This window comes from Chaetomium globosum, genomic scaffold (assembly GCF_000143365.1).
Source record: "Chaetomium globosum CBS 148.51 scaffold_4 genomic scaffold, whole genome shotgun sequence".
NCBI lineage: Eukaryota > Fungi > Ascomycota > Sordariomycetes > Sordariales > Chaetomiaceae > Chaetomium > Chaetomium globosum.
In genome coordinates this window covers 976073-998585 of record NT_165979.1, presented here as the reverse complement: position 1 = coordinate 998585, position 22513 = coordinate 976073, and the positions used below count along the sequence as shown (strand labels likewise).

At 55.3% G+C, this 22513-nt stretch overlaps 9 protein-coding genes across 9 annotated transcripts in view; 5 read left to right on the top strand and 4 right to left on the bottom strand.

The window, feature by feature from the left end:
- The window catches only part of CHGG_04017 (uncharacterized protein), a gene marked incomplete at both ends in the record, with an annotated part of 2460 nt that extends 2141 nt beyond the window's left edge, over window positions 1-319 (top strand). The window contains one exon of the mRNA XM_001223230.1: window positions 185-319. Coding sequence (XP_001223231.1) covers window positions 185-319 — 135 coding nt within the window. The remainder of the gene's footprint in view (window positions 1-184) is intronic.
- A 567-nt stretch (window positions 320-886) lies between these two features.
- Window positions 887-2440, top strand: CHGG_04016 (uncharacterized protein; the record flags this gene model as incomplete). The annotated part of the gene is made up of 1 exon (XM_001223229.1): window positions 887-2440. The coding sequence occupies one exon, from the start codon at window positions 887-889 to the stop codon at window positions 2438-2440; it is 1554 nt and encodes a 517-aa protein (XP_001223230.1).
- Window positions 2441-2562: 122 nt separating this feature from the next.
- On the bottom strand, window positions 2563-3687 carry CHGG_04015 (uncharacterized protein; the record flags this gene model as incomplete). The annotated part of the gene is made up of 1 exon (XM_001223228.1): window positions 2563-3687. The coding sequence occupies one exon, from the start codon at window positions 3685-3687 to the stop codon at window positions 2563-2565; it is 1125 nt and encodes a 374-aa protein (XP_001223229.1).
- Window positions 3688-4274: 587 nt separating this feature from the next.
- On the top strand, window positions 4275-6273 carry CHGG_04014 (uncharacterized protein; the record flags this gene model as incomplete). The annotated part of the gene is made up of 2 exons (XM_001223227.1): window positions 4275-6147; window positions 6206-6273. 2 exons carry the CDS (start codon window positions 4275-4277, stop codon window positions 6271-6273), a joined length of 1941 nt encoding a protein of 646 aa, XP_001223228.1.
- Window positions 6274-6804: 531 nt separating this feature from the next.
- CHGG_04013 (uncharacterized protein) lies at window positions 6805-7987 on the bottom strand (the record flags this gene model as incomplete). The annotated part of the gene is made up of 2 exons (XM_001223226.1): window positions 6805-7519; window positions 7665-7987. The coding sequence occupies 2 exons, from the start codon at window positions 7985-7987 to the stop codon at window positions 6805-6807; spliced, it is 1038 nt and encodes a 345-aa protein (XP_001223227.1).
- Window positions 7988-8479: 492 nt separating this feature from the next.
- CHGG_04012 (uncharacterized protein) lies at window positions 8480-9535 on the bottom strand (the record flags this gene model as incomplete). The annotated part of the gene is made up of 1 exon (XM_001223225.1): window positions 8480-9535. The coding sequence occupies one exon, from the start codon at window positions 9533-9535 to the stop codon at window positions 8480-8482; it is 1056 nt and encodes a 351-aa protein (XP_001223226.1).
- Window positions 9536-10350: 815 nt separating this feature from the next.
- Window positions 10351-11195, top strand: CHGG_04011 (uncharacterized protein; the record flags this gene model as incomplete). The annotated part of the gene is made up of 6 exons (XM_001223224.1): window positions 10351-10362; window positions 10472-10527; window positions 10673-10726; window positions 10928-11021; window positions 11078-11134; window positions 11187-11195. The coding sequence occupies 6 exons, from the start codon at window positions 10351-10353 to the stop codon at window positions 11193-11195; spliced, it is 282 nt and encodes a 93-aa protein (XP_001223225.1).
- A 438-nt stretch (window positions 11196-11633) lies between these two features.
- On the top strand, window positions 11634-14524 carry CHGG_04010 (uncharacterized protein; the record flags this gene model as incomplete). The annotated part of the gene is made up of 5 exons (XM_001223223.1): window positions 11634-11870; window positions 12097-12586; window positions 12689-12769; window positions 12821-13589; window positions 14203-14524. The coding sequence occupies 5 exons, from the start codon at window positions 11634-11636 to the stop codon at window positions 14522-14524; spliced, it is 1899 nt and encodes a 632-aa protein (XP_001223224.1).
- Window positions 14525-18658: 4134 nt separating this feature from the next.
- On the bottom strand, window positions 18659-21495 carry CHGG_04009 (uncharacterized protein; the record flags this gene model as incomplete). Its single annotated transcript, XM_001223222.1, has 6 exons — window positions 18659-18997; window positions 19139-19428; window positions 19483-19660; window positions 20065-20346; window positions 20400-21077; window positions 21154-21495. The coding sequence occupies 6 exons, from the start codon at window positions 21493-21495 to the stop codon at window positions 18659-18661; spliced, it is 2109 nt and encodes a 702-aa protein (XP_001223223.1).
- Between the last annotated feature and the right edge of the window lie 1018 nt (window positions 21496-22513).

The following is a 22513-nucleotide window of genomic DNA, read 5'->3' as shown; positions in this document are numbered from 1 at the left end:
AAGTGCGTATAATGTGTATAGGCGGAAGGCGCCGCATGAGTTTGTGATGGCGTTTACGATTGGAGACGCGGAGAGGCCGGGGTGGATGGGGTGACGAATACGGATGGGGTGGCGGCGGTGGGGACGGGGTTGGAGGACAGGTTTCCCGAAGGGGTTGGTTGTGGTGCATGATGATGCGAATGAGTTGGCGGGGGGGAAGGGCACGAGTGAGGAGGCGAGCTTCAAGTTGGTGCCGTTGGAGCGGATTTTGGGGGCCGAGGTGGTGAAGCAGTTGGGGTTGATGGAGGAGGTGGATAGTGATTGGGATCCGAGGGCTTGAGGGGTTAAGGGGAAGTCACGGGTTGGATGGGTATGTACTCATGAGAAGAAAATGTTTAAGGTGGCCGGGGTTTGACATGGAGATATGGGAGAGAGGAAGAAAATCTATAACTTGGTATGGGATGGTATGAACCATGTTGAGGTCGACTGGTGAGGGGAATGTAGCTATAGCAGATCTCACAACGGTATGCTCATATGCCCCACTACCACCACCTCCAAAGAATGCCGTGTAAATTGTGGGAAATATAGAAAAGCACTTCTAAATATGTCTCTTCGCCTCTTCAGAGCACCATTCAAAGCAGGGACAAATCAACATATCCGTTGAAGCACATGGGTCCAGGTGTCGGAAATTCCCGCAAAACCGTTTTCACATGCCGAAGACGTGCATCAAGTGACGTCATGACCGTTCTCCCACTCGCCTTGGCAGGGACGGGAACGTCGATGAACAAAAAAGGTCGGGTGGCACAACCTGAAGGGATATTTGCTTCTCTTCTTCTCAGAATACTGTCGAGGCTTGGAAACACGTCTCGGGAAATAGTCACTCATACTCGGCCGAAAACCCGCAAAAATGGCGTCCCAATCGCGGGTGTACAACCCCATCATCCACCCCTTCCTCTTCCTCTTCCAACTCTTCCAATGGCTCACGGACAAGATCCTCTCGCCCAACCCGCCCGGACCCAAAACGCGGCTCAGCCGCCCCAAAATAGCCGTCATCGGCGCCGGCATCACAGGCGTGACCAGCGCGGCGCACTGCATCGGACACGGGTTCGACGTGACGCTCTTCGAGGCCGGCAGCGAGGACGAGCTGGGCGGCATCTGGAGCCGCGTCAACAACACCTCATCCCTACAAATCCACTCCGTCATGTACCGCTTCCACCCGTCCGTGAAGTGGGAGCGCGGCTACCCGGACCGCCAGCAGATCCTCAGCCAGGTGCGCGAGCTGTGGCGCCGCTACAGCCTCAACGACCGCACCCGCTTCAACACCAAGATCGACCGCGTCTACCAGGACGAGCGCGGCCGCTGGGTCGTCAACGACGCCTCGCTCGGCCGCTTCGACGGCGTCATCGCGGCCATCGGCACGTGCGGCGAGCCCAAGGTCCCGCGCATGCCGGGCATGGACAACTTCCGTGGCGAGATCCACCACTCCAGCCGTTTGACGGGGTCCTGCTCGTCTAAGGATAAGACTATGATCATCATTGGAGGCGGCGCCAGCGCGGTGGAGGCGCTCGAGTTTGCGCATGAAGAGGGCGCGAAGAAGATCTACATCCTGGCGCGCAGCGACAAGTGGATCATCCCGCGGAATCCGCTCTGGAACATGCTGTTGGCGATGAATATTTTTGGGCAGGAGACCTTCCTGAGCTGGATCCCCGAGCTGCTGCTGCGCAAGATGTTTTATCGTGATCTGGAGGACCTAGCCCCCGCTAACAAGGGCATCTTCACAGACACGCCAATGGTCAATTCGGATATCATGGACAAGCTGCGGTCGAAGAAGGCCGAGTGGATTCGCTGCGACATCGAGGGGTTTACCGAGGATGGCGTCAAGATCAACCGGCGCGCCAAGGGGGTTGCGGCGGGTGGGCCGGGCCAAAAAGATGTGATCGAGGGTGATGTCGTGGTTATGGCCACAGGGTTCGCCCGTCCGAAGCTAGACTTCTTACCCGACACCTGCTTCGAGAAGCCGTACGAACCGCCGAATTGGTACCTGCAGACCTTCCCGCCCAATCACCCGTCCATTTCGTGCATCAATTGCACCTACATGAACGCCATCGGGACTGTGGGCAACTGGCATATCGGGATCTACACGCGCATCCTCCTCATGTTCTTGGTAGACCCCTTGACTCGGCCGAACCCCTTTTGGATGAAGCGGTGGATCGACATGACGAGACTGTTCAAGATGGCGTCGCCGGTTGGGCCATTCGAATTTTTCACTTACCTCGAGCTTGTTTGGTGGTTTTCCTTCTGCGTCGCGTTCAACCCGTTCCGGTGGAAGTGGGCATTGTTTGTCTTCTTTGGGCTCGGCTTCATGCTCCCGAAGAATGTGGTGGCGGCTGAGGACAGGATCCGCAATGGACTTGGCATGCGCGAGGAAACTACTGGCGAGGATGTTGGTCTCAGCTTGTAATGGATGTAGGTGATGATGTACGATCTTGCGAAAAGTATGTTAGAAACCCGGCGATTGGTATGGATCATGGTTGTGGCGTTTGTTGAACGGAAATTGATTTGATTTGCTGGGATCGTGGTTCTTTAACGACCCTTGCCTCTTGTGCCACGCCCACTCTCCACAACCTTGAGCCGCTTTTGATATCTCTCGCCCATATTTGCCCCGTTTCCACGGGGTCCGTCCGTAGTGTCTATCCCTCGCTTGCGGCTCTTCTCCAACAAAGCCTTGGTGCCGCCTCCCGTGCGCTTGCCCTGGGTCAACCGGCTGATGCGGTCCACACCCTCGCTGAGGTCCCGCCATTCCTCGCCGCCAAAGTTCATCCGCCGACTGCCACCCTCCTGCTTGGCCCTCTTCGCGCGATCCTTCTTGCTCTCCTTCGGTAGACGGACAAAGTTCGTTTCTTCGAACTCGCGGCGCTCGTCTTCCTTGCGACGCTCCGAGGCCGTCTTGACCTTGCGGCCAAAGTTCACAATCGTGGTGCCGATACTGGGCTCGGCAATTGGCGCGGTCGACATTTCATCCACAATAAACTCGTCAAGCGTGGCAGATTTGCCCACCCTGCGCTCAGCCTTCTCGCGCCGTTCCGTGGTTGGCATAACCACTGGCGCAATCTTAGGCGGCCGGTACACACCAGACGCGTCCGTCTCTTTGCCAGAATATACCGCGGCTGCCGGGCGCTGGAACCCACCGAGGTTGGGGCGATGCTGGAGGTCCGCAATCTTCCGCCCATCCACAGCACCTTGGTCGTCCTCCTCTTCGTCGGACTCGCCTTCCTCGCTGCCGGACTCAGACTCGGACCCGTGTCCATCGGACTTTGCTGCTTCCTCGGCAGCCTTGGCATTTCGTTCCGCATCGTCAGCCGCGCGAAGTACCTTGTCGATTTGAAACCGAAGTTTGTCTTCCAAAGGCCGCGCTCCCTTCTCGAGGTAGAGTCTTAGTTCCACGAGTTTCGAGACGACGAGGTCGTCGAGATTTTGATCTCCCGCGTCATTGCTCGAGTCTCCATTTCTTGCCTGGCGTAGTTTGAGGAGGATGAGGAAGACGAGGTTCTGTAGGTATGCGAGCAAGAGTTCGTTCTTGACGTCAAGAAGTGAGATGCCGTCTTTGGGAAGCTCGGCGCCGGCAAGTTTCGGTGCTACCTCGAGGGTGGTGGTGATAGACTTGGTAAGGGAGTCCAGCAAGGCTGGTAGAGTTGCTGGCGCCGCCATGGCTGGTTTAGGCCGAATTGACGTTTATGTCGAATCGAGGCTTGCTCTTGAATCGGGCAACAAAATCTTTGATGGCGCCCTCCAGAAACTTTTTTGTGGTTCCTGCAAGGCTGCCAAGTCCAGCTAAAAATCCCGGCTCAGAAGTGGGTTCGGTGGGGGCCATTGCAAGAGCTGCGCTGCACGGGCCAAGACAATTCGTTCTTTGTCTCACTCGAGGTGCGACTGCATCCTGAAGACGACAAGTTGCCATTCTCTGGCAAATGTCACGGAACTGCACGACGCAAAATACCAACTTCTGGGCTCTATTTCAAGCGTCCCGAGATACAGCTGCCGCCCAATTCACGACTCCCGCATGCTTTATTCCCTGCGATAACGCGGATCCTTCGGGGTGGGCCGAAGCGCAACCAGAGTAATCTGTACGTACACAACCACTACTACCTGGGGGCCCCTCGGCTGTACCTGGCTGTGGCCCCCCCGAGTCCCGTTGCGTAGCAGTCACCGAAAACCTCCCATGTTTTCTTCCGTAGTTTCCAATGTCCTAACTTCTTTCCTGACAGAAACACGCACGATATTCATACACATCCATCATGCAACTACGAACAATCGCGCCCTCGGCGCCGTTCCTCGCTACGCTGCTGGCCGCGCCGCAGCTCGTATCCGCCTTCTACCTCCCCGGAGTCGCGCCCGCAGCATATGCAAGAGACCAACTAGTCCCTCTCAATGTCAACGCGATTCGGCCCGTCGCAGGCCCCGACGCGATGCTTCACTCGGTTGTGTCTTACGACTACTACCACCCGCTATTCCAGTTCTGCGTCCCGCCAGATGGGCCCAAGGATGTCGGCTCTAGCTTGGGCGGCATATTGTTTGGTGATAGGATAAAAACTTCGCCGTTCGAGCTCAAGATGGCAAGCAACGAGAGCTGCAAAGCGCTTTGCAAGACAACATACCAGAAAGAGGCCGCCGGGTTCGTCAACCAGCGGATCCGGTCCGGCATCAGCCTCAACTGGCTCGTCGACGGTCTCCCGGCTGGCCAAAAGATTATAGACGAGCAGTCAGGAACCGAGTTCTACAACCCCGGCTTCCTTCTCGGTCAACATACTGGGGATGGCGACCAGGTCCTGTTCAACAATCACTACGACATCATCATCGAGTATCACGAAGTTCCGGGGAGCCAAGAGCTGTACCGGGTGGTGGGCGTCATCGTTCAACCCGAGTCGAAGAAATACAAAGGGCCCATTGACGGACAGGCGTGCAACGCGGACTTGGACCCCGTTATCCTGAATGAAGCCGGCGCTACCGAGGTCCAATTCACCTACGGCGTCTACTGGGTTCCCTCCAAGACAGCCTGGGCTACTCGTTGGGACAAGTACCTCCACGTTTTCGACCCCAAGATTCACTGGTTCTCGCTCATCAACTCGGCCGTAATCGTCGTCTTCTTAGTGCTCACCGTCATGTCCGTCCTTGTCCGCGCCCTCAAGAAGGATATCGCCCGCTACAACCGACTCGATCAGCTCAACCTCGAGGACCTTTCGGGCACATCGGCACTTATGGAGGACGGCGTGCAAGAGGACTCCGGCTGGAAGCTCGTCCATGGTGATGTTTTCCGGACGCCTAAGCACCCCCTTCTCCTCTCCGTCCTTGTCGGCAACGGCGCCCAGCTCTTCGTGATGACGGGGGTCACCATTGCCCTTGCTCTTCTGGGCTTCCTTTCCCCATCCAACCGGGGCTCCCTCGGCACCATCGTGATTCTGCTCTACACGATCCTTGGCTTTGTCGGCGGCTACACGTCCTCGCGCATGTACAAGTCGTTCCAGGGCGACAAGTGGAAGCTCTGCATCATCCTGACCCCGGTCCTCGTCCCGGGCATCGTGTTCTCCTCCTTCTTCCTCCTGGACCTCTTCCTCTGGGCCAAGAGCTCCTCGGGCGCCGTGCCGTTCACCACCATGCTCGTCATCGTTCTCATCTGGTTCCTCATCAGCGTACCACTCTCGTGCGCCGGCTCCTGGGTCGGCTTCCGCGCCGCCGCCCTCGAGCCGCCCGTCCGCACCAACCAGATCCCGCGCCAGATCCCGCCCGTCACCACCTACCTCAAGCCCGTCCCCAGCATGCTGCTCGTCGGCCTGCTGCCGTTCGGCGCCATCTTCGTCGAGCTGTACTTCATCATGAGTTCCATATGGTTCAGCAAGATCTACTACATGTTCGGCTTTCTCTTCCTGTGCTACGGCCTCATGATCATGACCTGCGCCGCCGTCACCGTGCTCATGGTGTACTTCCTGCTGTGCGCCGAGAACTACAACTGGCAGTGGCGCGCCTTCCTGGCCGCCGGCACCACCTCAGGATACATCTTCCTCAACGCCGTCATCTACTGGGTCAGCAAGCTGTCACTGGGCGGGTTTGCGGGCAGCGTGCTGTACATCGGGTACAGCCTGCTGATCTCGTTCCTGTTCTTTATCTTGACTGGTAGGTTTCTTCCCTTTCCACAAATATTTATGCATAGTCATGCTAATGTCCGGCATAGGATCGATCGGTTTCTTTTCCAGCTGGCTGTTTGTCCGCAAGATTTACGCCTCCATCAAGATCGATTAGACGGAAGTGGGGAATGGGGATCGGTGGGCGGCGGATTTTCGTCGATTGGATGCGATTTAGAACTCTTTTATGTAACACCACAAAATGAGCGCTGGAGCTATGGCAGAGGAATTGTAGTATTTTCAGCCTTCTTGGAGCGGGCAAGATTTATATTAGACTTGAAAGCAGCCTCCTATTATCGGTTGACTAGGGCTGAAGGAGGGCATATGCAACCTTGGATAATCATCTCACCCCCTAACTGTGATTGATGTTTTGTCTATGGCCGCTGGGCAATGAACCCAGACATGTCTATCATGCTTATTTCTATCCCCGGCAGAATTAACCTCGACCCGTCAGAAAGGTATGCGTGGTTTTTTTGTTTCACGTGCGCCCCCACCGGTCCCTAATTGCTGCTCGTCCCATCTTCCCCAGGGCCTGCTGTTTTTTGGCTTGGTATTATCTGTCTCCGATCACGTAACAACCAACCCGCGAGTATCATTGTTTCCATGGGACAGATTCTCCACGCCCCAGTAAATCCGCCTCTGGCGGCTCTCAGTCCACGTCTTCCGATTCTGTCGACCCGGGGGACCAGCTCGACGTCTCTGTCCCCGTTTCTGTTTCCGTTTCCGGTTCCGTTTCCGTGATATCTGGCAACGTCGAGGCCTCGGGTGCCTCTCGCCGCTTCGCCGTCGCACGTAGTGCCTTTGGTGTTTCTAGTGTCGTTTCTTCTTCTAACGTGGGAGATGGCGACCTCGGGGGTTCCGGTGTTCCCAACCCCAGCACTACTGGCGCTCGTTGCGGTCTTTCCGGGGGCTTCTCCTCCATCACCGGAAGGGATGGCGACCTTGAAGGGGCTGGCGTCTCCAACCCCAATACTACCGGCGCCGGTTGAGGTATTTCTGGGTGTTTCTCCTTCACCGGAATGGGCGGCGATCTTGAAAGGGCTGCTGCCTCCATCGCCAGATTAGGCGGTGACGTTGAAAGGGCAGGTGTCCGCAGTCCCAGCACTCTTCCGGCCTGTCGTGATATCTCCGGGCTCTTCTCCATTATCAGATCAGGTGGCGACCTTGAAGGGTCAGGTGTCTCCAGTCCCCGCACTGTCCCCGCCCGTTGTGGCATCTCCGGATCCTTCTTCTCCATGATCGGAACAGGTGGTGATCTCGGCAGGGGTGGTGTCCCCAGCCCCCGCCCCAGTACCATTTGAACCGGTTCCGGTATCCCCAGATCCTGCTCATCCATCGCTGGAAGAGGCGGCGAACTCGATGCACTCTGGGAGTTCCAAGCTGTACCTTCACCTCCACAATTACCTGGTTTTGATATATCCTCTGCCATCGGCTCTATCAATCGCAAATCCGGCTCCGGACTCCGGTTCAGGCTCAGACTCTGGCAACTCTGGGGTGCGCGGGTTTAACAACACCGGTAACTGCAACTCCGTCTCCTGCTCCGGCTCCGACTCCGGGTTCGATATATCCTCTACCGGCTGTATCAAGCCCAAATCAGGCTCCGGTTCCGGCTCTGGCGACTCTGGCGTCCGCGAGTCTGACAACATCGACTGCAACTCCGGCTCCGACACAGACCCAGACGGAGACCAATTCCCATTCCCAAACCCAGACTCTGTCACCGGCTGTATTAATCCCAACTCTTGCTCCAACTCCAGCAACTGTGGCGTCCGCGGTTGTATCAACACCGACTCTGGTTCTGGCTCCGGTTCCGGCTCGGGTAAATCCTCTGTCATCCACTGTATCAACTCCAGATCTGACTCCAACTCCGGCTCTGGGTCCAGCTCTGGCTCCGGTAACTCTGGTGTCCGAGGTTTTAACAACGTCGACTCCAACTCCGGCTCCGGTGCCGGTCTCGATATCTCCTCTGTCACGGGCTGTATCAATCCCAACTCTAGCTCTGGTGCCGGCAGCTCTGGCAGCCGCGGCTTTATCAACACCGACTCTGACTCTGGCGCCAGCCGCGGGTCGGATATATCCTCTGTCACCAGCTGTATCAATCCCAGATCCGGTTCGGGACCCAGCAACTCTGGCGTCCGCGGCTTTATTAACACCACTTCCGGTTCCGGCTCTAGCTCTCGCTCCGGCTCTGGCTCTGGCTCCGACCCAAACCACCCAGACCCAGACCCAGACCCTGACCTAGACCCAGACCCAAATCCAGACTCAGGCCCCGTCGCAAATCCCAACCCCAACCCCTCCTCACCCCACACCGTCTCCACGCCCGATTTCTAATCGTCCTCATCCTCATCATCCTCATCATCATCCGCCCCCAAAAACGTAAACTGCTTCGGCTTCGGCCTCGCCACCGCCACGCTCTCCCTCCTCTCGCCATCCCCATCCGCCCCGCCCGCATTCCTTAACCTCGCCGCCTCCCGCTCCCTCGCCATGCGCTCCCTCTCCTCCCGCCCCTTCCTCTCCGCCTCCTCCCGTTCCAAGCGCGCCCGCTCCTCCGCCTCGCGCCGCGCCTTCTCCTCCGCCACGCGCCGCCGCTCCTGCTCCGCCGGGTCATACCCGCGCGGCTCGATCCCCGCGTCCACCAGCCGCTGCAGCGCCGCCAGCGCGCCGGTCCGGATCTGTCCCTCCGTCGGCCACGGGTGGAAGGCTGCGTCGTGCAGGGGGTTGACGGCGGGTTTGAGGTGTGCTGGGAGCTTGTCGTCGGCCGGGGCGGTTTTGGGCGGTGGTTGCTGGGAGGGGGGGAGTTGTGTGCTGGGTTGCGTGTCGTTGGTGGTTGTGGGGGTGGGCGCGCTGAGCCCGATGGGGGTGCTGACGGTGCCGTTGAAGCTGAGGTTGAAGCTGTTGGTGGGAGTTTGGGTTTGCGTGGGCTGGAATTGGAGCCGGAAAGAGTCTTCGGGTTCGGTGAGTGAGGCGGAGAACTGGGTCGGGGTCATGTCGACGCCGTTGGTGACGCCTGGTAGTGGGAGGGTGTTACGGCTGATGCGGCGGGCGTAGGCGAGGAGTTCAGATGTGGTGAATTGGTGTTTGGGGCCGGGGGGGGGGTTGCTGGTTGTGGGTACGGCCTTCAGCTCTCTGCGCATGTTCCACAGAGAGCTCATGATGTCCTTGAGCTGGGTGTCATGAAGCGAAGTCTCCTGCCTCAGCTGCTGCAGCCGTGCATTGTTGTTTTGATGTGTCTCGAGTAATTTCAACGACTTGGAGAGTTCTGCTTCGGCCGCGAGTAGTTCCTCGGCCAGCTTTTGTGATGGGTTGTTCTTTGCGAGACTGTCAATCATACTGCCGAGGGTCTTTTCGACTCGCTCGAAACAGCCGTCCAAATTGGTCTCCATATTGAATGAATGCATATACCGCGTAGGATAGATGAAAATCGCGTCGTAAATCTGTGGGTATAAATGACGTTCAGAGAGATACAGGTCACAGCGGGTTTCTTGAGTGTCGTGTGTGTGAATGAAATGCCATCGAACAATGGGAATGGTGGTCGCTGCTTAAGTAAACCAATTGTGGGGCTGCTAACTCGCCAGCCAAGGTGATATGAGGCTTCGTATGCCTAATAAGGCAACCATTGCACCGTGCGAATAGCGAGTTAAAAGTGGGTGACAAAAAAACAGGTCCATTGACCCAGTCACCCCATGCTAAATACAGCTAGCGCCCCGCTCTTGCTACAAAATATTGCATCACATCAACACCAGCGTTCAGGGGGTATGCCTTGTTTTCGACGGCAACTACGTCGTCAATCACAACGTTTGTAAATAGAATAAATGTGATACTATTGTTAGATAGGAAGCCCCATCTCTGTCTTCAACAACAATGGCAATGGCTCATCATAAGATAGAATTGGGATTGCAAATGACTTTGTTTTATGGTGTTGAGGCTGTTGCTTATTTTGGTGTGATGAGAGGGGAATTTTTTGTAGGATCAAATTGCATGGACCTGTTTTTTTATCACCCACTTGCGAGTCCCAGTCCCCCAGATGCCCCACGGCTCTGGCCGAAACCATGACTCGATGATTGGGGCCTCAGGCCACAACAACTCCGGGTTTCTCCGGCCAGAAACTCGCGCGAAACGCAACATCGAATCTGCAACTCAAAGATTGTTTCGCAGCCATTGAAGCAGCCGCTCGCTCTTTTTTGTCGCCGCCGCCACGATGCCGTTCCCCGTACGTTACAACAATTGCCCCCGACAGACATCCCTCCCCATGTTCCTCTTACGCCGACCTGGAAACAGCACATCGCAAACACCGATCATCGGCTAACCGATTGTACCAGACTGCTCCCCGCCGGGCCCCTGCCTTCCCCGAGTACAAGAGCCCCTACGGCCCGAAGTAAGCACACACAACCCTTCAGCAGCCGGCTGCAGCCCACCAGCAACACCCCACGAGACACCACGAACGAAGAGCGGCGCACGGTCGTGGCTGCGGTCTGGGGGGGCCAAGGACAACCACAAAACGGGCGCTGACGGTTTCCAAGGTACTTTTACCAATCCCACTTCGCCGGCATCACAACGAAGACCTTCCTTAAGACGTAAGTCTGCGACTTGTTTGGCATACACAAAAGGAGGGACCATGAGGTTGTTGGGTGTGGATGGCTGGTGGACTTGACCGAGGCCTGCGGGATGTACTCTTCATGACGAGTCTTGTTGCCGGGAAAGAAATTTTGGGCGTGGTGTTGGCAACAATTGCTAGGACAAGGAGGACGGTTTGACGAGGCTAACTGTAGCTCTAGCGGCGTCAAGGCGGGCATGTTCGGCGGTGTTGCCCTCGTGGCCGTTATCTTTCTAGGCTCTGGCATTCCCCGGATCCAGCAGGACATCCTTCAGGTACGTCGGCCTCGAAACCGATGCAGGCCAGGCACAATTTGCTAACCCCACGATAGAAGATCCCGGTCCTCGGCCCGCGCTTTCCGGTTCGCGAGATTCACCCCGCAGACAACGTAAGTTGTCATTCCTATCCAAACAGTCCACTTACTAACCATTTGATCGCAGCCGTTCTAAACCAGATTTGTTGGGCTGAGCGTGGGTTTGGCGGCCAGGGCAGAGACTCCCAAGAACGTTGGAACGCCGGTGTAACAGGATCGTGTATACAATAAAACCTTATAGATGAGATCTCTACCCAATGTGATGCTACCCTTCAGAACTGTAAACTATCGCCCCTGGCAATGTTTTTGATGCGGTCCTTGGTATCAGGGTATCAGAGGACCAGGCGCTGAGTCTGAACGCACGGGCCATCTGGCTGAGTTTGACACATGTAATTACTGGCCCACAACCACATCTTAGACTCGACATCACTTCACAACTTACACCACCCGACAGTCGAGGACCGAGGGGCTTTGGCTGCGAGAATAGCCCACCATAAGATCAAGATCGGAATCGTAAAGATACAATGGCCGCCAGCCCATTTTTATAACTGCCCATCGTTTCCCCTTGATCACCATGGAGGTCATCCAAGCCCTCCGCCAAGGGCCCCTGAGCGATGTGCTCCAAGCTCTTTTACTCGCCCTGGTCGTGGGTCGTCTTGTAGTCCCCGAGCACCAAACTCCGCGTCTCAAGGGCACATCGTCGCCCCTCTTCAACATAAACTCAACCGTGGCAACCGGGTTTTTCATCATCGCTCTAGCTTCCCGGTTCTGGCTTGCTCTTGTGAACAAATATGTCCCTGAGCCGTACCTCGTACGTCTCATCCCTACCTTTGAAGCCTGGTCTGCATTCTAACTATCCTCAGGATGAGGTCTTTCATATCCCGCAGGCCCAAACGTACTGCGAGGGGCGTTTTTGGCACTGGGATGACAAAATCACCACCCCTCCGGGACTGTGAGAATATTTTGTCGGTCGTTCGCTTTGATAGCTGCTAATGTGACTGTTAAACAGTTATCTAATATCTGTAGCGTACCACAAGCTAAGGGGCTTTTCTGAATGCACTCCTTCGAGTCTCCGGTCTACCAACCTTTTCGCGGTTCTCATCGCCCTGCTTGCAGCTCAATGCCGCCACCTAAGTGAGGTTCGGGCAGCCGAGCGAGCGGGCAAGCCGCCGCCCACGAGTGCCTCGTTTGACTCATACTTTACGGGCTTGAACGTCGCCTTCTTTCCGGTCCTTTTCTTCTTCTCGGCCTTATACTACACGGACGTCGTGTCGACGATGGTTGTGCTCGTTGCCTACCGCAACCATCTACTCCGATTGGCACCCCAACCTCCTACCCTCGGCAATGACCTTTGGACAATGTTCTTGGGTGTTTGGGCATTGTTCATGCGGCAAACCAATGTCTTTTGGGTTGTCGTGTACATGGGTGGCCTTGAAGCTGCGCATGTTCTCAGAACGGTTGTACCTGGCTCGCAGCAATACCTCACAAAGCTTCATGATCCACCCCTAACACAGTCCACTCCCGAAGGTAAGGGTTTCATCCCATGAGTGGTGATATCTGCTGACTGTTTAGCCTGGCTCTTCTGCCTTCTGACACTCGGCACAACCGCTCTGCTCAATCCGGTCAAAGTCCTTCGTCAGATTTGGCCGCACATCAGCATCCTCGCGCTATTCGCCGGCTTCGTGGCCTGGAATGGGGGTGTAGTGCTCGGTACGTCTTATCCAGACATCATTCCGGGCGCCTGCTAACACCGCCCAGGAGACAAGTCCAACCACATCGCCACCATCCACCTGGCGCAAATGCTCTACATCTGGCCGCTATTCGCCTTCTTCTCCGCCCCTCTCATTGTTCCATCAGCCCTGTCAGGCATCGCGCGTCCGATGCAGTACCTAAAATCCCTCCTCTCATTAACTTCAAAGCGAGCAGCGCTCATCTCTCTCCCGTACACTCTTCTCACCATCGTCCTTTCCCTCGCCATTGTCAAGTACAACACCATCATCCACCCCTTCACCCTCGCCGACAACCGACACTACATGTTCTACGTCTTCCGGTACACCATCCGCCGCTCCAACGCCATCCGCCTCTCCCTCGTCGCCGCCTACACCCTCTGCCGCTGGCTAGTATGGGACCAGCTGGCCCAGCCCGGCCACGCCACACAACAACCATCACCACAACCCCAATCACAGCAGCAGCAACAACCACCCACCACCACCACCACCACCACCAAACCACCCGCCCACCAACCTACAACCGACGCCACACCCCTCCCCCCCGCAACAAGCACAACCCTCCTCTGGCTCCTCACCACCACCCTCTCCCTAATCACCGCCCCCCTCGTCGAACCGCGCTACTTCATCCTCCCCTGGATCTTCTACCGCCTACTCATCCCGCGCTCCACCACACCACCAACACACGGCGCCCCGGCGATAACACGCCTATCAGCGTGGCTGACCGGGCGCTGGGGGCCCGTCGCGGACGGACGGCTGGTGCTGGAGACGGTGTGGTTTGCGGTGATGAATGGGGTGACGATGTATGTGTTTTTGTTTTGGGGGTTTTATTGGCGGGGGGAGGATGGGGCGGTGGGGGATGGGGGGAGGGTGCAGAGGTTTATGTGGTAGGTAGCAGGTACCTACCTTACTTAGGGAGGTGGGTGCGCGGGGTTGGTTTTGGGGGGTTGGTTGGGGGTTGATGGGGGGTTGATGGGGGGGTGCTGTGTGCGGGGGGGCGCCCGATTCAGTGGCTTGGGGATGTCTGTCTTGTTTTTGGGGTTCTTAGCCCTAGTTTGTTCTCTTTGGTTACACCGTCCTGCGAGGCTGGCTGCGTCGATCACGCACTCGAAGGGGTCAATAGATTTTGGGAGATGGGATTGGCATTGCAGATAGAAATACAAGTTGTTCGCGCCTGTTGCGTATTTGTGTATGTGTGTTTCTGTGGTTTTCCTCACGTTGTCATTGACATCTATGCCCTATTGCACAATATTTTCCAAACCCTCATGCATCCGACCCAAACCCAGTTATGTACCGTTATGTGCCATCGGCTGTTATCGTACCCCAACGCCGCTACTGTGAAACGCGGATTGAAGCCGCCTATTCCCTTCAATCAAGAATGCAGTTGTCGTTAACGTCGTCGGCCCGGTGATCCAGAAAGCGCGATGTTATCCGCACCCCGTCCCGGCCCCGGCCCCATCCTCATCCATCGCCAGCCTTAAAGACTCAGCCGGTCCAAGCTCAACCTGTCCCCACTCCTGACCCTCCGTACAACCCCCAGCTTGAAGAATCTCTCCTCCCCAGCCGCCGTCCGCCCCCCGATGTACAACTTCTCTGCCCCCAATGCATCCCTAAATCCCTCGCTGCTGCTATCACTTCCTCGCCTACGGCCGTGGCTATCGTGGTGCCCAGGGGGTTGGGGTATGGGAACGCCAGTGCTGTGATGGTGGTTGTGGTGGTGGTGCCGAGGAGAGTGTAGCGGGAGCTGGCTCATTACGCCCCCCGACCGTGGTTGTGGGGAAGTTGCTTGCGGTGATGCAGACGCTGCCGTCGTTGAGGATATCGTCCGCGGTGTTGCTGCCGAGGTCTGTTGTGTCGAGGCTGAGCTCTGCGTGGTGTGTTTGTTGGGCTGCTGGGTAGACGCGCTCGCGCTTGTGAGCGAGGCGGGCGTTTGCTGGCGGAAGGCGGCAAAGAAGGTGGAGAGGAAGAAGGGGCGTTGGGACGACATGGTGCTGTTTGTGGCCCCGCGTGCCAATGGAAGGATTGGCGGGTTGTCGAGGGATGGGGAAAGCTTCGGGGGGAAATGCCAATGGTCCAGTGTTGGTGCGATCGCTTGCTCTTCGCTCGGGGCTGATTCTCGATCGGTCACCTTTGTAACTTTCGGGGGCGTTTGGTTTGGGGGAAGGGATCGCAGTTTGGTATTTCTCGAGGGGGGTCGATTCAAAAGCTAAGTGTCGCGGCAACGGTCAATTGTCTCGCCGCCCCGCGCGCTGTCGATTTAGGTATCCTTGCTTCTTCGGTTGCGGTTGTTCGACTCGCTAAATCTTTGTCACATTGGTACCTCCTTCAGTTTTAGATTGGTGCGAAGATGGGTAGACGCTAGAACAATAATTATGAGAAAACGTGGATGATTAGGCCTCGAGTCGCTCGACATGGTCAAGATCAAAGTGGGAATACGCCTGCATCTGACGTCGAAGAGAGGCCTTCTTGCAGCTGCACGAGGGCGCTCGGCCATTCCCGGGATCTTTACAGCCAATGATAGGCGCCCACGGCGTTGCACCGGACCGGCGGGGTTACTGTGCTGTCATGCATTTGCCCCGCCTGCCAGAAACTGCGCTGCTGGCACGGCACGCACAGTTCGCGGGGCAGCCGAGGAGTCCCAAAACCGCGACTGCTGTGCAATCCAGGTTCGGTCTCTAGAGCCCCATGCCGGGCCCTCCAACGGCTGGTCGTAGTAGGGCTGTTCTTGACCTTCCTACTTCTGTTGTGTGACGTTGACAGGCCATCTTCAGTTGAACTCATGTTTTGGTGAGTCAGCCGCTTGCCTCCAACGACAAACACCGCTTTTCAAATTACGATGTTGGGCAACGGTCCCCTCCCGCATCCGCGGTAACCGCGGATGCGGCTTCGTACCTAACCTTTTCTCCCCAGCATGAGAGGCCCCAGTGAATGGATCCCCGGATGTGGTGTGGAGATTGTGGAGATGCAGGAAGCAAAGAGGAACTCGCTCGCTTCAATTCCAGCAACGCCCGCCACAGTTTGACCCACTCCCGGTTTGAAGTTTTACCGCAACTAATACGTAGGCAGTGTCGACTCTTACAAGCAAAAGTATTTCATGTGATTCTGTACACTCTGCGGCCCATCGTCATGACTTGTTTTACAAATCGCTAGCCCCCGTCTCCCCGTAAGTATTGCGGCGTTGTGGTGTTATGGCTGGAAAGGTAGTTGCCGGACATTGGCTTCGGGGTTTCGACCAAATACTAGAAGGTTGGTGTCATCCGAAAACCCTGTTATAGCCAAGTGAGGGTGCTCGTCTTTTAGCTGCTTGTATAATGAGGAAATGTAGAGCAATCGAATATTGATTCAAAATGTGGAAAATATCTCACACTGCTTAGTCATCGTCAATATTTCCAATTCCTGCAAACTCCCCAATCAATCCTGACCTCTTCCAATGCTTCAAACACTCAAATATCTCAATAGTCCCTTCCCCCAGTTGCATTTTTTCCCAAGATATCGTACGGCGAGCCCCAGAAAACACCCGCTCGGGCTCTGCGCTCATCGCTGGGATTGATAAAATATTGATCGCGAATTGTGAGAGCCTTGGCCAACGTTTCCGTTGCTGAGAATCCAACCACCAGGACAATGCTGACTTGTCAATAGGGATTGCATGTTCCGATATATATTCTTCGAGATCATCTTTGCTGTGCGGCTGTGGGAAGTTCGCGAGATTCCGAGCGAAGATGTCGTAGTCGTCAAGATCTTCTGTCGCTTCTTCAAAAGGTGGAGCCAATGATGGGATGAAATCATGGTTCTTGAAGTGATCCCATATTGTTTTGACAGCTTGGACGGCTGGTCGCACCCATTTCTTATCCCAATTGTGTTTGAGATACCCAATTCGCCGAGAAGGGTGCAGAATAATGGCCGCTGCGTAATATGGCGAGTCCTCGGTCTTCAGGCAGTATTTGTCGAAGGCTGCCCAGCTCCTTTGAACCCGAGGGAAGAAGAAAGTGTTCGCTTCGAAAGTGTCAAGACTCTTCTTGAAGTGCTGAACCAGAATATCCATGGTGAAAAGAACTCGGTCAATGGTTGCAAGATCTCCTTCCGTCTCCTTGGTAGCGCGGTAGAATGGCTCCAAGAATGAGAGGACTAATCGAAAGGGTTTCCCAGTCTTGTGGGGATAAGAAGTCATTCTGGAGATCATCGTACCAGATTCTTGAGTAAGAGTCAATAGCTGACTCCTTCTCAAATGGCGACCTTGAGCATTTCGTACCAGCTATTCCACCTGGTGCTATTGTCGAGGGGGATATTGCGAGTGGCGAGTTCCATAAACTGCCGAGCTCGACTAGGGGAACCACGGTTGTGAACGACAATGTTGTGAAGCTTGCCAAGAGGGCCAAAGTTTCGAAGGGAAATCTTTCTCTTCTCTAGGGGATCCTCTTCTTCATCCTCTTCCTCCATTCCTTCTTTCAGTTCTTGGAAGAGAAAGGCTTGAACTGCCAAGTTGATAACATGGCCATTGCACCGAATCCGATTAGCTGATGCCACCCATGTTGACCCTTCCTCCTCAAGAATGGAGCCAAGTAATCGACAAAGCTTGTCGTTTGAGGAGGCATTATCGCCGATGATTGCGCCGAGTTTTTGATTAATCCCATAATCTTTGAGAACCGAAAAGAGAGCTTTGCATTGAGAGTCGGCGTGATGTGAAGAAATCGAAGGAAGTCCGATCAATGTCTTGGAAAGCTTCTCCGTTTCGCGATCCACAAATTGAGCACAAATTCCAAGGAACAGCTTCCTATTTGGAGAAGTCCAAACGTCGAGAGAGATATGGATTGTTGATAGAGATGACTGAAGCCTTTTCCGCACAAGGTCTTTATGTGAGAGCCATGACTTTTCGATTTGGCTTTTAATTCCAAAATGCGAAGAGATAATCTCATTTGACGCCGTTGGATTGAGTGCTTTGCAAAGGGCATGGAACTCTGAGCTTTCGACGAGTCGGAAGGGGAGGCTGTGCACCACAATGAGAGTGATGATTGCCTCGGTGATGGCCTCTTTGTTGAGAGCCTTCTTGAGAATTCGAGTGTCTAGCTCAGAGTTTTCATTTGTGATTGATGCCTGGTTGTAGATATTTTGCAATGTAAAGCTGCTCAGTGAATCAACCGCTCGGGCGGCACCGAGAACAATGCCATGTTTGGAGAGAAGGTGTTGTTTGAAGTTGGAGGTGTTCTGAGCGCCGTAAGAAGGGCAATATTTGCAATAGAGCATCCGATTTTTGCCCTTGTGTGTTGGCTCATCTGCTCGAGGCGGTCGACTGTGGTCTTTTGCAGTTTGACTTGCTCTGATCGATGTGTCCTTGGAGACCAAAGAATCTTCAGAAAGGAAAGACATTTTCCCCCCCAACTACTAAGTTACCTTTGGGCTGCTGGGAATGTTGATGAGCGGGGTCACGGAGCACGGGCCCAAAAATACTTTCGAATAACTATTGAAAATAGTCGATTAGTCATCAATAAGAATATTGATTTTTGACCAATCGAATAGTTAGCTATTTTTATTTCTCGCCCACCCCTGTTCGGAAAATTGCAGATCTCACACAAATGGCCCCACATTAGGATCTCGTGGCAGAGCCGGCAACCTGGGCTTGAGTATGGAGAGGTTAAACAGACACCTTCCCAGCACCTCGAATCCCAGCTCGTAGTTTAGCTATCGATGCTCAAGCGCCGCCACCCTCACGACCAACAATACACACCGACAGGGTGTTCCGCAAAAGAGCAACCGTGCACGCCGGCCATGGGCCCATGACATGGGCTGTACGTATATGTTATCGATCGACCTCGCTCCCTCCTCCCGACCCCCTCTCCCTCCATACCCACATGTACATGTACCCACCGCCCCCCATTCATTCGGCCACCGGACAAAGATCATAATACCCCTCCACATTATTCCCCCACCACTTGGGGAACGGCACCGACGGGCCCCCCGCGCCGAACACGGCAAAGGACAGGATGAAGAGGGCGGCGAGGCTGGCGCCGTCGAAGGCGCCGGTCACCAGGTACGAATAGTCGCGAAAGACGCGCGGCCGCCGGTTGCGCAGGTACAGCTGCACGAAGAAGCCCGCCAGCACCTGGCTGAGCAGCACGCACGTCTGCGACGCGTTGTAGGGGATGTAGCCCGCGTACTGGAGGAGCTGCGGCATGTTGATGTCGTAGAGGGAGAGCGTGCGGATGCGCGGGATGAACTGTGGTTGTGGGGGGAGGGGGGTGGGTGGTGGTTAGTTGGGTTCGGGGGTGTTGGGAGTGTGGGTGAAAGGGGGTTGTATGCTAGGTAGGCTGGGGTGTGGAATGGTGGGTGTTTTGGTTCAAAAAAGGGGGTTACTCACATGTGCAATCACCCGGTGGATGACGACAATACCAAACCCAATGGCTATACCGATTGGCACCATCTCGTACAACGCCCCGTCGGCGTACAGGTACTTGGCCAGAGCCCACGAAGTGGCGTTGGTATTGTACGCCTGGGCGGTGGCGCCGCTCCAAGAGCTGTTCCCGTCGGTGAGGGCAAGGAGGTCGCGGTTCCCACCGACGATGGAAATCATCACGGCGTAGCTGACAAACCCGCCTAGAATGGTACCGTAGATCTGGGTGAGGAACATGACGCGAGGGGGGATTTTAACTGTGACCGGGTTAGCTTTGTTGATATATCTAATAGTCGACTCGGAAGACGTACGGTATTCACCCATCTTCAAGTCATTGGACAGGTTGACGGTGTTGGAAATCACATTGTGCGACCAAGCGGCAAAGTACATGTTGCCAACGGGGCGCTCGGGGAGAATCAAACCTGCCAACATTTTGGAGAGGTTATTCGTAGCGATGCCATTGCCGTAGCGGGAGTACAAAAGGGTGCTCTGCAGAAACGGTTAGTAATCCCACCCCATTCTGATTCGAATACAATCCTCACAAATGGGGCAATAAAAATGCCCAATAGAAGGGACACGATGTAAGCCCAGGCTGGCAAGGTGACGTTCTGGGTGGTGACGACGATGAGACCGAGGATGAAACTAAAGACCAGCACAGAAATATACCACCACCACGGAACCTCCTTGTAGTGCTCCATCATGTGTGCGTGGTGGCGATCGTCGTGCCTCCCGGCCTTTGCGCTTTTGAATGCCTTGACCACGTCCCCGCCCCAGAAGAGAATGCAGTGGGCAACGAGAGCGCCAATCTGGGATACGGTGAGCCATTGCAAGCGAGATATTGGGCGTTACCGACTCGGACAGGGCCATAGGGCCCGTTAGGGAGATTGACTCACAGCGGCGTTGGCCATAAACATGGCGTACGCAAAAGTCCCCGTGAGGCGAGGGATACCATATTTCTCTAAGGCCTCTTTGTTGAGCACGCCCCCAGTAAAGACTTCGGTGATGGGATAGGTCGAGCCGTCCTGCGACCGAAGCCGCGTCGACATGAAGGGCTGCGATTTAGCCTCCCATGCATTGTTATAGTAGATACCGAGCATGGCAGCAAAGCAGATAAGATAGCCGATCACTACATGGACCTGCAGCGAAAGCGGGAGTGCAGTATTGAAGGAGGTAATCTAGGGTCGTTTGTCAGCATCTTCTCCCGGATGTTTGACACTACTAGCCTTACATATTGCCAGTCAAACGATAGCGAGAAGAGTCCCAGGCCCTCGTTATTGAGGGAGCCTCCGAAGAGGTTGGTGAGGATTGCCGCCTTCGGGCCAGTCGCCTTCATAGCGGCAAGGCATGGGATGGAGACAGCGTTGAGCCATGGCCAGATATAAGCAGGGAAGAACTCGTAGAAGAACATGCCCGTAAAGCTGTACCAGAACCAGCGGAGAGGTTTGGAGTCCTTGACGTGTTGCCAGTGGAGCCCCTGGAGCGTCTTGACAGTCGGTAGCGTGCCCCAGTAAACGGCGTCGACGTGCCAGACGGCGATGGGCCGCAAGATTCCGCAGAGGCCATACCCGAACAAACCGATGGAGATGACGGTCAGAATGACGGTAGTGCCACTGAGGGGCAAGTCGTAAAACAGATCTTGAACGGCAAAGACCATGATGCTCGCGGATGCGTTGGACGCCGACGTGGCTGTGATGGCGCAAATGGCGTGTTCCTTCAACCTCCAAGGCCCGGGGTTGATGAAGTTTGCGACGGTGATCCAGAATGGGAGCTTCCCCTGGCCGCCTCGCGCTCTCCAGCGAGCAGTCAATTTATCACCACGAGGGAGGACATTGGCCCAGGCTTCGCCAATAAAGTAAGCAATGAGAACGATAAATGTACCTTGGATGGTAATTTGGGTTGGTTTGAACTGGATGGTAACGTCAGATATGTGCGGGCGTGTTGAATCCCATCAGAGCACCAGAATTCTTTGGAAAGGCACTTACCGTGTAGATCTGGTACATGACAGCCTGAAAGGCGGACAAGCCAGTGGCCAGAAAAAGACCGCGGAAGGTTAACGAAGGGTCGTGGTCATCACGCAGCGGGAGAAGATGAGTGGCCGCATCGGCTCCCGTGATGATGATCACATCCTCGCTACCGTCCTCCTTTTCCTGACTGCTGTCATTGTCGTACGCCGGGGGGACTGGTGCAATCTCGGGAGACTCGGCAGAGCCAGCCTTGGATTTCTTTTCGTCGTCGATGGCGAGATGCGGTTTGTCACGAGTGTCGCGGGACTCCTCAGGGCGAGGGACCTCGACGATGGTCGTGGCGGTCTCAAGGGCCGTCATCGTGCGGCTGTTCTTGAGCGCTTTGAGAGCGACGGGCGGTTTGGACAGGGCATGCAGAGATGGACGAGACAAGGTCGCAATCCGTAATTCTGGAACACCATGCTTCTAGCCAGGAGATATATGAATTGTGCATTATAAACTCGGAAACCCCCGTGCTCTGACTGAGACGGTCATTCTCCCGTCCGTCTCTAGGGTGGTGCAATCCGGGCCAAAAGTTGTGTTACTGCGTCGCTTTTGATTGTCATTCGTGAATGCCGGTTGCAACGGGGTGGCCCTGACCAGTCTGCTTGAGACGACCTTCCTAATGAGGCATGTGCTTTATACGGATGCTGTCCCTGGAGGCGGCAAATGCTGCTGTCCGGGGCCCCCCCAACCGTATATTTCGAAGGAGGGGTTACTTTGGGCATGCAGTTTGACGGTCCCCTACGGTGTTGCAGATGTTGGTAAATCGGTTGGTTACCTATCTCCCCTTCGGGCCCTTTCCATGTGGCGTCCCGGTTAATCCCAGTTGAGTGCGTGATATTGCGTTATCATCCTCTTCTTTCCCACCTTCCCCAACTTCACACGGGCCCTGGAAGATGGATGCATCCCGGGACAATGGTGCACCTTTGGGGGCAATCAAAAAAAAAAAACCGAGAGGGTGAAAGAGAAGATCCATGCCGGCGTGCCCCCACTTACATCCCGTCTTGTGGGTTGCACGTAATAATAACCCCCCCCCCCGAAGGTTTGAAAGATGGTTCTGTCCTTTTTTTTATCTTGTGATCTGCTGCAGGCTCTGAACAACCTGCAGATTGTAGCAGCAGGGTTGCATGGCAGGGATGGACCCAAGAACCGGCCAACCGGGATCTGTGAGGAAGAATCCGGAAGATGTTGCTCTCCTTTCTGATTGAGAACTTGCCCGCTTGGCCTAAACGACGGATATGAGGAAACGGTTGAGTCTGCACAATAGGCAATAAAACAGAAGAAGGGACGAAGGAAGGAATTCTGTTCACATCCATCTAATGCGGACATTTCCAAT